Below are 12,206 nucleotides of genomic sequence, written 5' to 3'. Positions count from 1 at the left end.
TCCATCAGGGATGTTACTGAGTGGCAAGCTGGTAGGCTGTAGATGCACATGCTGGCTTGTTTCTCAATAACTTACCATGTAGAGAAGCCCATGTTAGTGGGGGTGGGAGTGAGAAGCTTTCGTTGCCATCAGTTGTGTATCTGTTTGGTGGGTATAGCATCCCCAGAGCTATCAATCTTACACCTTCTACCAGCACCAAATTCATCTTAAAAAAGAAAAGAGGGAGGGGGAAGTCTGTTGCAAATCCAGCTTGATTAATTTTTATTTTCTTGGGTGGGGAAGATTTTGCATGTGTGTTTCTTTACAGTGAGAGCACCTTTGATATAATGGAAACTTTTGCCTAAAGCAGAGCTCTCCACCTTGGTAGTCAAGATCTATTTGCAATGACTCTCTGCAAAATAACAGTGTTTCAGACAGTCAAGTTAGCCTGCAAAGTCCTTGATATTCTGGCTGTTATGCTGACTGTGTGCTACTAAGCTGGTGAGAGAGTCCCTCTACTAGGGATGGAATTGGGCTGCCATGCTTTGATATGCCTGAGTGGATGCCTGTGTCCTCTTTCCTGTTTGGCTTGGTCTCATCTAACTACCCCTCACCCCCCTTTTTTTGACTTTGCAGCCTCCACAGACCCTTAAATCCACCGGCTGCACTAGGAGCTTGCTGGGATCCATGCATGAGGAAAAAGCCTCCTTAAATCTCCTAGCTCTAGATGAAGGGGAAAATGAAGAGGAAGAGAGCGCGAATCAGGTAGCAAGAGAGCTGGGATTCCTATGAGTGCCGTGTGTTATTTTTGTGGGTTGTGCATAGATCCCCTAAGGGAATCTGGGGAATAGACCCTGATAGTCCTCACCTCATGAGGGTTTTCAGCCCAGAATATCATGTGGTTCAAATGCTTCTGGCTTTAACTTAGGTTAAGTTTCTTGTCTTTTCCCCAGGGTATCTAACCCTGTTCTCGCTCTGATTTGACCTGTTAGGTTTTTGAAGAGGGTGAGTGCTACTGTCTGTAGGGGTCTTGGCCATGGATGTGTCAGCTAGAAAAGTTTCCCTTCCAAGTGCCTAGCTGGGCCCTTTTCTGGGGGGTTTCAGGGTTTCTTATGGACACGTCCACAATCTCTGTGGGCCTGATCCTGCCCCTTTGACCTCATTGGCAGCTTTGCCGTTAAATTCAATGGGTACAAGATCCCAGGCGTAGTGGACCGGACTGAGATCTGTATGAGCACACTCATTTGTGAGCTCATTGTGCTATTGGGAAATGGCAGTTCAGGATAGCAATACAGAAGAACCCTGCAAACCCAGCAGAGAGATCCCTTACCCAGGTGGTCGCTTGTGGCCATCACTTGCATTTGTAAAGAAGAATCATTCAGGAAGCGATACACTGCTAAGGAGTGTTTCTGAAATTAATCAGATGGTAGCATCATGTTGCTTTAACACACTGTCTTGCAGTTCCCCTGCCCCGTTTCCACCAGTTACTAAATCCCAGAATGTCCCCAGGCATGGCCTGAAATATGGCCAGTTGCAAAGATGCGAACTCATCTGCAGTTGTTTTCCTTTTTTGAATGTATAGAGTCCCCGAGGGACAGCGAGACTGCTCAAAAATCTGCACATGGATATTAGCGCCCTAGGAGGCGGCTTCGAGTATGAGGTAAGAAAGAGCGTGTCCTTGGAATCGTCACGAGCATTCAGGAAAGAAATGGGTCACTTGAGATAGTAATGAGTGGCTGGATATTCCCAGGTGCACTAGGGGAATTTGGGGCAGAGTTGCTCTGCTGTTTGTTGTTGTTCATATCATTTGCAGGATGGTGACTATGTTTGAAACTGGGCTTTGTAAGGGAGGTCCTAGGATTGCGTTTTTAAAATAAGGCTGATGAATTTACATTAGTTTGCATAAAAATAACTTTGTAGCATTGTAAAATTTTTCGGTAGAACTCGCTGTTATTCAGGCTGCATATCAGTTTAACTTGTGAGCCATAAGAACGGCCGTACAGGGTCAGACCAAAGGTCCATCTAGCCCAGTATCTGTCTACTGACTGTGGCCAATGCCAGGTGCCCCAGAGGGAGTGAACCTAACAGGCAATGAACAAGTGATCTCTCTCCTGCCATCCATCTCCGTCCTCCGACAAACAGAGGCTAGGGACACCATTCCTTACCCATCCTGGCTGATAGCCATTAATGGACTTAACCACCATGAATTTATCCAGTTCTCTTTTAAACGCTGTTATAGTCCTAGCCTTCACAATCTCCTCAGGCAAGGAGTTCCACAAGTTGACTGTACGCTGCGTGAAGAAGAACTTCTTTTTATTTGTTTTAAACCTGCTGCCTATTAATTTCATTTGGTGACCCCTAGTTCTTGTATCATGGGAATAAGTAAATAACTTTTCCTTATCCACTTTTTCCACATCACTCATGATTTTATATACCTCTATCATATCCCCCCTTAGTCTCCTCTTTTCCAAGCTGAGGAGTCCTAGCCTCGTTAATCTTTCCTCGTATGGGACCCTCTCCAAACCCCTAATCATTGTAGTTGCCCTTTTCTGAACTTTTTCTAGTGCCAGCCCTTTGTTTTCTCATTATCATTTTCTAAAAAAATCATTTTTGGGGATGAAATTTTCCTTGGTTGGTCTCTGTCCAAAGGTGAGTCTTTTTTAAGTTTAAACAAAATCCAGTCAGACTTCTTTTGAGTTCTCTGCTTCTGGGGTAGGTAGATAATTTTTACTGTGGTTTTTAAACAGGAATTTTACCACACTCTCTTTGTCATGTAGGTAAATTTAAAAAATGACTGAACTTTGAAACTTGGCATGTAAATAGTGCTGACTGAGTGAATGAAAAAGACATACTGCGCATGGCCAGAAGAGGTTTTTTGAATATGTGTCTGCTGAGGTATTTAGAAGAGCATAATGGTATTCGACCCCCTCTGGAGCACTGCAGTCCATGTTTTGCCTGCCTGGCCTGATCAGGGGTTTGTAAGATCCTGGGTTTACTTCTCTCAAGTCAATCGGGGTGGGGGGGGGAGGGGTTGTGCTATTTATCTGAGAGAATTAGTAAATGTCAATTGAAGTACACATGGCAGAATCTTCTAAAAGCTGTCAGTGCTTTAACATGAGAAACAGGAGAAGATGGCAAATTGTACCGTTTTATGGGTCAAAGGTTTTTGCTGTATTCTGCAATATTCTGTAAATTCGGAGTTTTCTTTTAGAAAAATAAGTCTGATCTTCTGTTGGTATAAATAGATTGTAACTCACTTGAAATCAGTGGAGTTGTACCTATATAAACTGACCATCTCTATGCTAGGTTTTTCTTCCAAAAATGTCCCACTATTGCTTACAATGGTGCAGTTGCACCACAGTTACCAATGTGGAGAGTTCATGTGCAGATTGAGCTCCTCCATTTGCTGATATTCTTAATGCAGCATTGTCTAGATCTCATCATTATACCCAGGCATTTCGCTCCATGTTAATGGAACTTCAAGTGTGCACGGTTAAAAGTAAGTCAATGAAGGGTCCCACAGCAATGATAGCTCTGCCCAGTATATTTCATGATGTACATTTATGGCATAAATGGATCCTAACCCACTCATTTCACCAGAAAAACTGGAATAGAAATACTACCTACGTGCAATGTGGCATAGTTGTGATGCAGTTAAGAGACTTGTGCTTTCCAAGGCACAAATGGAAAATGCAGTGCCTGCCCCAGGAAGCTTAAGACAGCCATGGATAATATGAGATACCCCAAGAGCATATGGGGCTGGAAATCAGAATGGTTGTGGTTTTGTTCTTTGGTTTTATTTTTGAACTTTACCTCTTTGTCCTTTTATAATGCCAGGGTCAGGTCGGGCATTGACTGTCCTGGATTAGCGTCTTCAGGAGAAGAGGGTCTTTAGGAGGGATTGGAATGAGGAAAGCAGCAATACTTATTGACCATCTGGATGTGAAGGGAGGAGGGGAGGCAAGAGGCCAAGATGACCCCAGGGTCGCAGGTCTGAGTGACAGGGGAGTTGTTGGGTAAAGGGGAAAAGGTGAGGGTTTGCAAGGAAAAAACAGAGCTTGGTTTTGGCCACGGTCGGATCCAACTAAACTCTTGGGGGCACAGTTGCGTAGGCAGTGGAATTCATGCAGGTGGATGTGGTCACCCCAGAGGTATCGTATAGTGGGAGAAGATCTGAGGGCCAAGGACAGAACCATCTAGCCCCTTCTTGAGAGTTGAGGTTTCTGCGAGCGTGGCAGTATTTGCATTGGGCAGGATTTAATTTCATCTTTGCCTTTTCCAATGGGCGAATAGAAGTAACATTCGCAAGTAAAATAACTAAATATGGAAATACGGAAACTATATTTCAGCGAGGTCCTCAGGTTTTTTTTCTCTTTAAAAATACCACTCCAGCTTCATCATTCCTTTTGGCAAGTGTGTTATGGTTCTGCTGTTATGTGGAAACTGAGAGGACATGGCCACTTTCTTTAGTATAAGCGTAGAAGCTTGGTCACCGCTCCCTTTTCTGGTGCACTGTTGAGAAATTCTTGCCCTCAGATGTTGAGCATTGATGATGATTTAAAAACATGTATGGCCTTGAACATCTGTTTTTATTTTTCTTGGGGGTGGGGTGCTCCTTGTCCGTACATAATTAACAGGACGCAAGGTTAGGATGACAAGGAAACAATGGTTTGTGCGTTGAAAGCAGTTTGTAGTGATTTAGCCATGCTGTTCCTGTGGGCATTAATCCCTTCTTGATGCTTTAAAAATTATGCTCCAGCATCTGAGAGGCAAATTAATTGATTTTAAAATGCTACGCAGTATTTTCATTAGCCTTTTTCATGGCACATGAAAAGTAAGCTTTCGAATGCTTGCTGCTCTGGGCATAGTGTGCAAGGCAGCTTGTGTTAAATTGGATGTGAATAGGAAAGACCCAAGCTGTCTTCATCTCCAGAACAACAAGAGGACTGTTGGGGCCCAGTTCGTCACTGAAATGTTAATGTGGCTAGGAACAAAGACAGCGCTTAGCATTCCACTGCCATGGCAGGGCTTTGGGATCTGTTATGAAATGGCAGTTGCCCCCCGACAGCCAGACTGCCTCCTAAGAATAGTAACCTAGATGGATGTTACCTTGAGGCCTGATGGGTTATAATGTCCCACTGGAAATTACCATTCACGTTTAATGCCATAAGGTGGCAGTAGGAAAACACTCACGTTAGCCAGCTCTCTCTCTGCATCCCAAGCCCTTCTCTAGCTTTATTACAAAATCAAAAGGAAGCAAAGGTCCATAAAACAGGCCCCACGAAGGAGTGTGTGAGAAGTGACGGGATGAAGTGATAAGCCAGCTTGCCTACAGAGCTGGTAAAAATCCAGTCCGTGGATCCAAGACTGAGAATCCATATTTGGAGACACTGTGATCGTTTTAGTGATGTGCAGTGATGCTTGCTGGGAAAGGAGACTGCAAAGAATTAAATGGAGTGGTCCAAAGAGTAGGAGAACTGGAAATAATTCATAGAAATCCCAGGGGTGGAGCTGGAAGCTGAGTAACTAAATCTGGGGAAGGGGAGTGGGAAATCAAGGCAGTCAATGTTGAAGAACTTGATTTGCTTTTCTTACATTTGTGATCACGGAAACTCTCTTTTCTGTGGGTTGGGAGGTAAGGAGGGTGAAGATGATGGGGTTTGAATTGTCATTGTTAAATATTCTCTGAACCAATCTTTGAGGGATTTCTGGGGTAATTGCAGCAAAGATTGTATTAACATGACTGGGAATACAAGAGTACTTCAAGCTATAATGGGAGCGGCCTGAAGGCTTTTGACAGCGGGTGACTGGAGAGAGAAAATTGTGCATGACATAGTAGCAAATCATTCTGTACCTCTAGCAGTTCAGGGAGCTTTGGTGCTCTGCATTCCAAAAAGGTCTGTCTGCAGGTAAACATTTGGAGTCACATGGCCTATCTACACGATGGAACATTAAAATGCAGCGATTTTTTTAGCAGATGGAAATGTGTGAAAGGCGAGCAGTTTCCATAAATAAATGCAGCACAGTACAGTGTGCTAGTTTGCATTAATGCAGAGACATGTGTGCAGGAGGGAGTGTTGTGTGTTCCAAGGAAGTCATGTGCCAGCCATAAATCATCGGCACAGTGTTGACTACGTTAAGGGTAAGAATAGATAAACTGTTCATTGCATTGCATTCAAGAGCATGGTTAGCCACTTCTGTAACCACTAGCCTTCTCTTCGGGCCAGTGGAACAAGCCCCTGATGTAGCAAGATCTTGGTAGAACAGTGAATTAATTGAGCTGACCAGCAGTTTGAAAAGCAGAAACAGTAAAACATGCAGAGCATGTATAGTGTGACATTTGGGAATCCATGGTGGTGGGTCTTCTCAGCGTGTCTTACAAATTGGATCAGCTTTGCCCTTTCGGCCAAAGGTGAAGCTTACAGTAGCTGCTAACTATGGCAATTAATTCATTTAGGATAAATGACCATGTATCCCCATTTGGGGTTGTTTCCATCATTACCCTTTAGCTGCCAGTGTAGCATCACATCCAGGATCTATCTCGGTAGAAGAGGCTTGGTAGAAGATATTAAGTTAAACAGTCTATCCTGGCAGTCACCTTGGTAATCATAGAATATCAGGGTTGGAAGGGACCTCAGGAGGTCATCTAGTCTAATCCCATGACAATTGTGGTACCTGGTTAGCCAGTATTATAGAACCTGGGCTCCAGCACCTAAGGGATTCTGAAGATGAAGCTGGAGGTCTGAGAGAGGTGACCAGTGGATCTTTGCTATCACTGGCTTGCATGATGTCTCTGAAGCTTTGCATTGTATAGAAAACAGTCATCTGCTAGTGCTGCGATAAAGCATCAGATTGTTTTTTCTTTTCTGGTGGTTAAAATGTTGCATGGAAAAGATTTATGAACCTGAACAGCAAATGCAAAGTTTTCCAGGCTAACATTGCAGATCCTACGCTGCTTTGTGTGCTTGTCTTCCCAGGAACAACCCAAACTTGAGAGTCTGGCTTCCAACAACAAAAGCCAAAGAGCTCACAGTTTAGAAGATGTTTGTACATCATGTGTTAAAACTAAATTCCCAGCATTATGCCCCTTTGTGTTAAACTTGTTTAAATACAAACAACAAGCAGCATTGCTGCACTGTTTTTCATGGTGAGTAGCAAGTCAGCTTTAGTGATTGCTGCTTATAGTGATCAGTCATCTCTGTGTATCATGGATTACGCTATGAAATCCAATCCCATTGGTATTAGTATGTTTGCTCCAGATTTATGCTGATCAGTGGGGCATTCAATTTATATGATAGGCAGGAATTTCACACCATTCAGAGTGTCAGTCAGCTGCAGGTAAATTATCTTACAGCTTGTGGGAGGGCCAGCTAGAGCCAGTTACTACCTGACTGACTTGCGATACCCCCAAAATGCCTGGTAGAATTTGCTCTGCCCTGGCAGAATGGGAGAATTTGCATCTCTGCTTGCGTCTAATTTGCATTTTCACTATTTTATAGAACTGCATGTAGTGATCATTCAGATATAACACTAAAAAACCAGCCTTGCATAAGTCTGTTCTTACAACCCTTCTGAGCCACTCCAGTGTGTCATGTAAACTTGCTTAAAGAGAAGTCTCTTATGCACGTGACCTGTAGACACACCAGTGAATACAGAAGGGAGTTGTTTGTGTTTATCAAAGGGGAGAATATACCTGTTTTAGCTTGGTTTTATTCTAGGAATGGAGAAGGGTCATGTTGGGTGTGTGTGTATACTACTGCACAGTAAAATACCCTATGAAATTAGAATGGAAAGGGGTGACCATGGCTAGGCAGGAGCCATTCTTAAAAGTTAAGTATCTTGGCTGTTTAGTGGTGAAACTAACAGATTCCAAAATGGACTCGCTTATGTGATGCGTCAATCAGTGACCAATCTCTGCTGACGCAGTAAAATCCAGGAATGAGAGAAACTTATTCAGGACTGGGAGTCAGTTTCAGGGAAACATGAAAATATAAAATTCTTCTCGCATGTCAAATGCATTCTTGAGCCCTCACATCCCTTTGAAAAGCCCTGTAGAGGTGACCAATGCTAGTGGTGCATTTGTAAGCCTGTGTTAACGGAGCCCTGAACTGAAGTAGGTTCAAGATTTCATTTTATCACTTGGTAAATTGCCGGTGACACACTGAAATGCAGTTATGATGCAGTGTTTTGGGAGAATATCCAGTGATTTGATTTTGCTCTCCCCAACTCAGCTAATAAATCTCCTGAGTCCTGCTGAATGCCCTCATCTGAATGGCAGCCTGCTAGGCATCCTTTCAGGATCTTGGCATTCTGGGCTTCAGAGCGACACTGTTCCAGTGACACCTTGGTAAAAATACCCAGATAAAATGTGCCATTTGCGTACAGTACAAACTGTACCAAGGCTATAGCTAAAGCCTTCGACAAGTCACCACAGCATTAATAAAACAGTGAGAAACGAAGACCTGTCAGAGACGCGGTTTGCATGCTGATGAGGGAAACTTTCCCAGCTTTCTCATGGGGGTTGTACTTTTGTTGTGAGTTTCCTGTGCTGCCATGAGATGCTGCTGAAGCTTTGGGTGACTGAGCTTGTTCAGATCATGTTTTCCAAGTCTGATATGTCCTCTTCAGTGGGCCTTAGACTAGACTAGCTCCTTTGCTCTTATTGTTATCCCTTTGTCAGTTTTAGTCTCATTCTGGGCCTGGAGATTGTGGGTTCGAATCCTACGTCTGTTCTTGGCCGGGCGCCGAAGGTGGACAATGCAGTGGGCGTCTCCTGGTTACCTGGCCTAGGTGACAGCTCCAGGCAGAAATTAAAAAAAAACAATAACAATCTCTAGCTTTCAGACTGTCTTCTCTTAGTAACAGATTGCAATGTCCAGGGCGGCGTGTGAGTGCTAGTGAGGAACATGTAATGACTAACGCGCTGGCCTCTGGTCCCTGCAGCGTCAGTCACTAACTCACACACCTTGGGATCCCTAGGGTATGAAAGCAGAATTCCAGCCCTAAGAGACACTCATCACAAGGAATGGGATAAATTAAAACAAATTCAAACTGGCCTTGCTGAAGTCACCCAATGCTTTGTGATTCCTTGTCCTCCTGTAGGAGAATGTAGACCCGCTTTGGGACAAAGGATCCTCCCAGAGAAGGGGCAAAGCCTGAGCGCTATGTAGCTCTAATTGTGTTTAATTTGCTGCCTAGAAGGAGTCCTTGAAAGTGAGTCACGCTGAAGAAAGTCAAACGTTTCCCTTGGATTCTGATGGTGTGCGCCCTCTGGCTCCGGACAAACTGCTTGACAGAGATGCTGACAGCAGCCTGTGTGGTCTGAACAAAGAAGAGTCCAGTGGGAAACCCATGGGGACTGAACTGTTAGAAAAGGAAGATACTGATGTAGAAGATGCAGTTTCTGTAGCTTATGAACAGTCAGGAACTCCGGGGGAAAGGACAGCGGAGGGGACACATGTGGTCAGCGGTCAAGGGCATCCCATAGCTGCGTCTCCAGATGTTAGAGCTGCTGAGACAGATCAGCTGGAAAGTGTGGCTGTCACCATTGACACCATGTCTGTCAGTGAAAAGATTGTAAATGGAATGAGGGAAGAAGCAGCTGATCTGAAAACCGACAGCAAGCTGGATGCTGGCAAAGTAAGAAATCTGCCTGCCTGCATTGTAAGGCCCTCACTCAGGAGAGCACTTTAAGCATGTGCTTAAATCCCATTGACTACAATAGGACTTGGCATGGACTTAAAGTGAAGCATGTGTGTAAGTGCTTTCCTAGTAGTAATGCATTCCTGAATTGTGGTGCAAGTGCTCTACAAATTGCTAGTTTTGTCTCTAGAAAACCCCTTCTTTAATGCACGTAAGAAGTGCTGTCCAGAACATCCAACAGGCAAAGACCCTGAACTGGGATACACGTTTCAAATCTTAGAAGAGAAATAAGACTCAGGTTTCAGTGCTGCCATCTGTAGTAGGTAAGCTGCTTTTTACAGCAGCCTGATAGCTTTCTTTGACAGGGTAACAAGCCTTGTGGGTAGCCGGGAAGTGCTAGATGTGGTATATCAATAAGGCTTTTGATACTGCCTTGCATGACCACCTCAAAAACTAGGGGAAATACAGTCTAGACGGAGCTACTATAAGGTGGGTGCATAACTGATTGGAAAACCGTTCCCAGAGAGTAGTTATCAGTGGTTCACAGTCATGCTCAAAGGGCATAACGAGTGGGGTCCTGCAGGGATCGGTTCTGGGTCCAGTTCTGTTCAATATCTTTATAAGTGATTTAGATAAAGGCACAGAGAGTGGACTTACAAAGTTTGTGGATGATACCAAGCTGGAAGGGGTTGCAAGTACTTGGGAGGATAGGATTAAAATTTAAAATGATCTGGACAAACTGGAGAAATGGTCTGAAGTAAATAGGATGAAATTCAATAAGGACAAATGGAAAGTTCTCCACTTAGGAAGGAACAATCAGTTTCACCCATACAAAATGGGAGATGACTGCCTAGGAAGGAGCACTGCGGAAAAAGATCTGGGGATCATAGTGGATCACAAGCTAAACATAAGTCCATAATGTAACACTGTTGCCAAAAAAGCAAACAGTCTGGTTGTATTAGCAGGAGTGTTGTAGGCAAGACCCAAGAAATAATTCTTCCGCTCTACTCAGCGCTGATTAGGCCTCAACTGGAGTATTGTGTCCAGTTCTGGGCACCACATTTCAGGCAAGATGTGGACAAATTGGAGAAAGTCCAGAGAAGAGCAACAAAAAATATAAAGTTCTAGAAAACATGACCTAGGAGGGAAGATTGGAAAAAAAAAAATTGGGTTTGTTTACTCTAGAGAAGAGTAGACTGAGGCGAGGGCATAAAAGGTTGTTACAAGGAGGAGGGAGAAAAATTGTTCACTGAAAACAGGAGAAGAAGCAATGGGCTTAAATTGCAGCAAAGGAGGTTTAGGTTGGACATTAGGGAAAACCTTCCTGTCAGGGTGGTTAAGCACTGGAATAAATTGCCCAGGGAGGTTGTGGAATCTCTGTCATTGGAGGTTTTTCAGAGCAGGTTGGACAAACACCTGTCAGGGATGGTCTAGATAATACTTAGTCCTGCCCTGAGTGCAGGGGACTGGACTAGATGACCTCTCGAGGTCCCTTCCAGTCCCATGACTCTCTCCTTCTGTGTTCGCACCATGCCCAGCTGTCAGTGGTTTCTCTTGGCTTGTTGAGAGATGTGTAAAATAAGTGACCAGTTCTGCTATTTACAGCTCCAAGGAAGGATGCTGAAGGGAGGATCTGAGGCTAGAGGGACCAAGCCTCTGGGGGTTGGTGCCAGATGTGGATTGACTCTGCGGAATGGGATACCTTCTGGCGCACACATCACATTTCCCACCATTCTTCCATTGAGACCCCGGAAAGCAGCCAAGCCAATAAGCAAGGTGTTCTCCAGTGCAGTCTCTGGTGAGAGTCAGAGCCTGACGTGCTCCCGTTCCAGCAGGGTGTGTTAACCCTCTGCCCCCTGGAGCTGGGTCCAAACAGATGCACAGTGTCCAGTCCATAGACAGCATATCCCAAAAGGCTAATCCCTCCCCCGTGTGGCTCAGGGTCATAAAGTTAAGCATGTGTGTAAGTTTTGCAGGACTGGGGCATAGGGCTCATTCCTGTACACTCTTACCCCCAGGAGTTTTACTTGCTGCTGAGCATAGCCCTTTTAAAGACCAGGAGCTGCTCACGGTGGTAGATGCTACAGTTGTGTGTTCCAGGCATTCAGGGCAACGTGGGGTCTCGAGTGGGAGAACTAGAGACGCTAGGTGCGAGGCTTGAGCTGGGAGCCAGAGCAGCAGGCTGGACTTGGGGAGGGAATAATGGTCAGAATTGGCAGTGGTTGGAGTTGTGAAGAGCTTTGCAGGAGAAGTGGAGGAGCTTAAGTTCTGTACGGACGCCGTTCATCAGGGGATGTCCAAATGCTGTGGAGACCATCTGAAGAGCACTTCTTTACCCTCTCCAAACCCTCCTCCTTCCAAAAGCCCCTTCTCTCTGCAAAGTGGTGTCTTGTGCTTGTCCGTGGGTCACACCTTTAGAAATGCCTTTTGTGTAGTGTCTAAGAAACCTGGGCGTGTCTCTGTGGTGTGTACAGATTGGATTTGTTTTCCTAGTACCTGTAGGTCTGCTTTGTGTTGGGAATGGCCATGTAAACATGCGAGAACACAGACTGTAATGTAACTGTATCAATGTTGGGTTTTTAAAG

The 12,206-nt window shown here is 44.6% G+C and overlaps 1 protein-coding gene across 3 annotated transcripts in view; it reads left to right on the top strand.

The window, feature by feature from the left end:
- Nucleotides 1-12,206, top strand: part of CEP164 (centrosomal protein 164) — a 73,818-nt gene that overhangs the window by 15,601 nt on the left and 46,011 nt on the right. For all 3 annotated transcript variants that reach the window (XM_039496846.1, XM_039496845.1, XM_039496844.1), the window contains 3 exons: nucleotides 616-744; nucleotides 1,562-1,639; nucleotides 9,178-9,618. In XM_039496846.1, coding sequence (XP_039352780.1) covers nucleotides 616-744; nucleotides 1,562-1,639; nucleotides 9,178-9,618 — 648 coding nt within the window. The remainder of the gene's footprint in view (nucleotides 1-615; nucleotides 745-1,561; nucleotides 1,640-9,177; nucleotides 9,619-12,206) is intronic.

Source organism: Mauremys reevesii, linkage group 12 (assembly GCF_016161935.1).
Source record: "Mauremys reevesii isolate NIE-2019 linkage group 12, ASM1616193v1, whole genome shotgun sequence".
NCBI classification, from domain to species: domain Eukaryota; kingdom Metazoa; phylum Chordata; order Testudines; family Geoemydidae; genus Mauremys; species Mauremys reevesii.
This window is presented reverse-complemented; position numbering and strand designations above follow the sequence as displayed.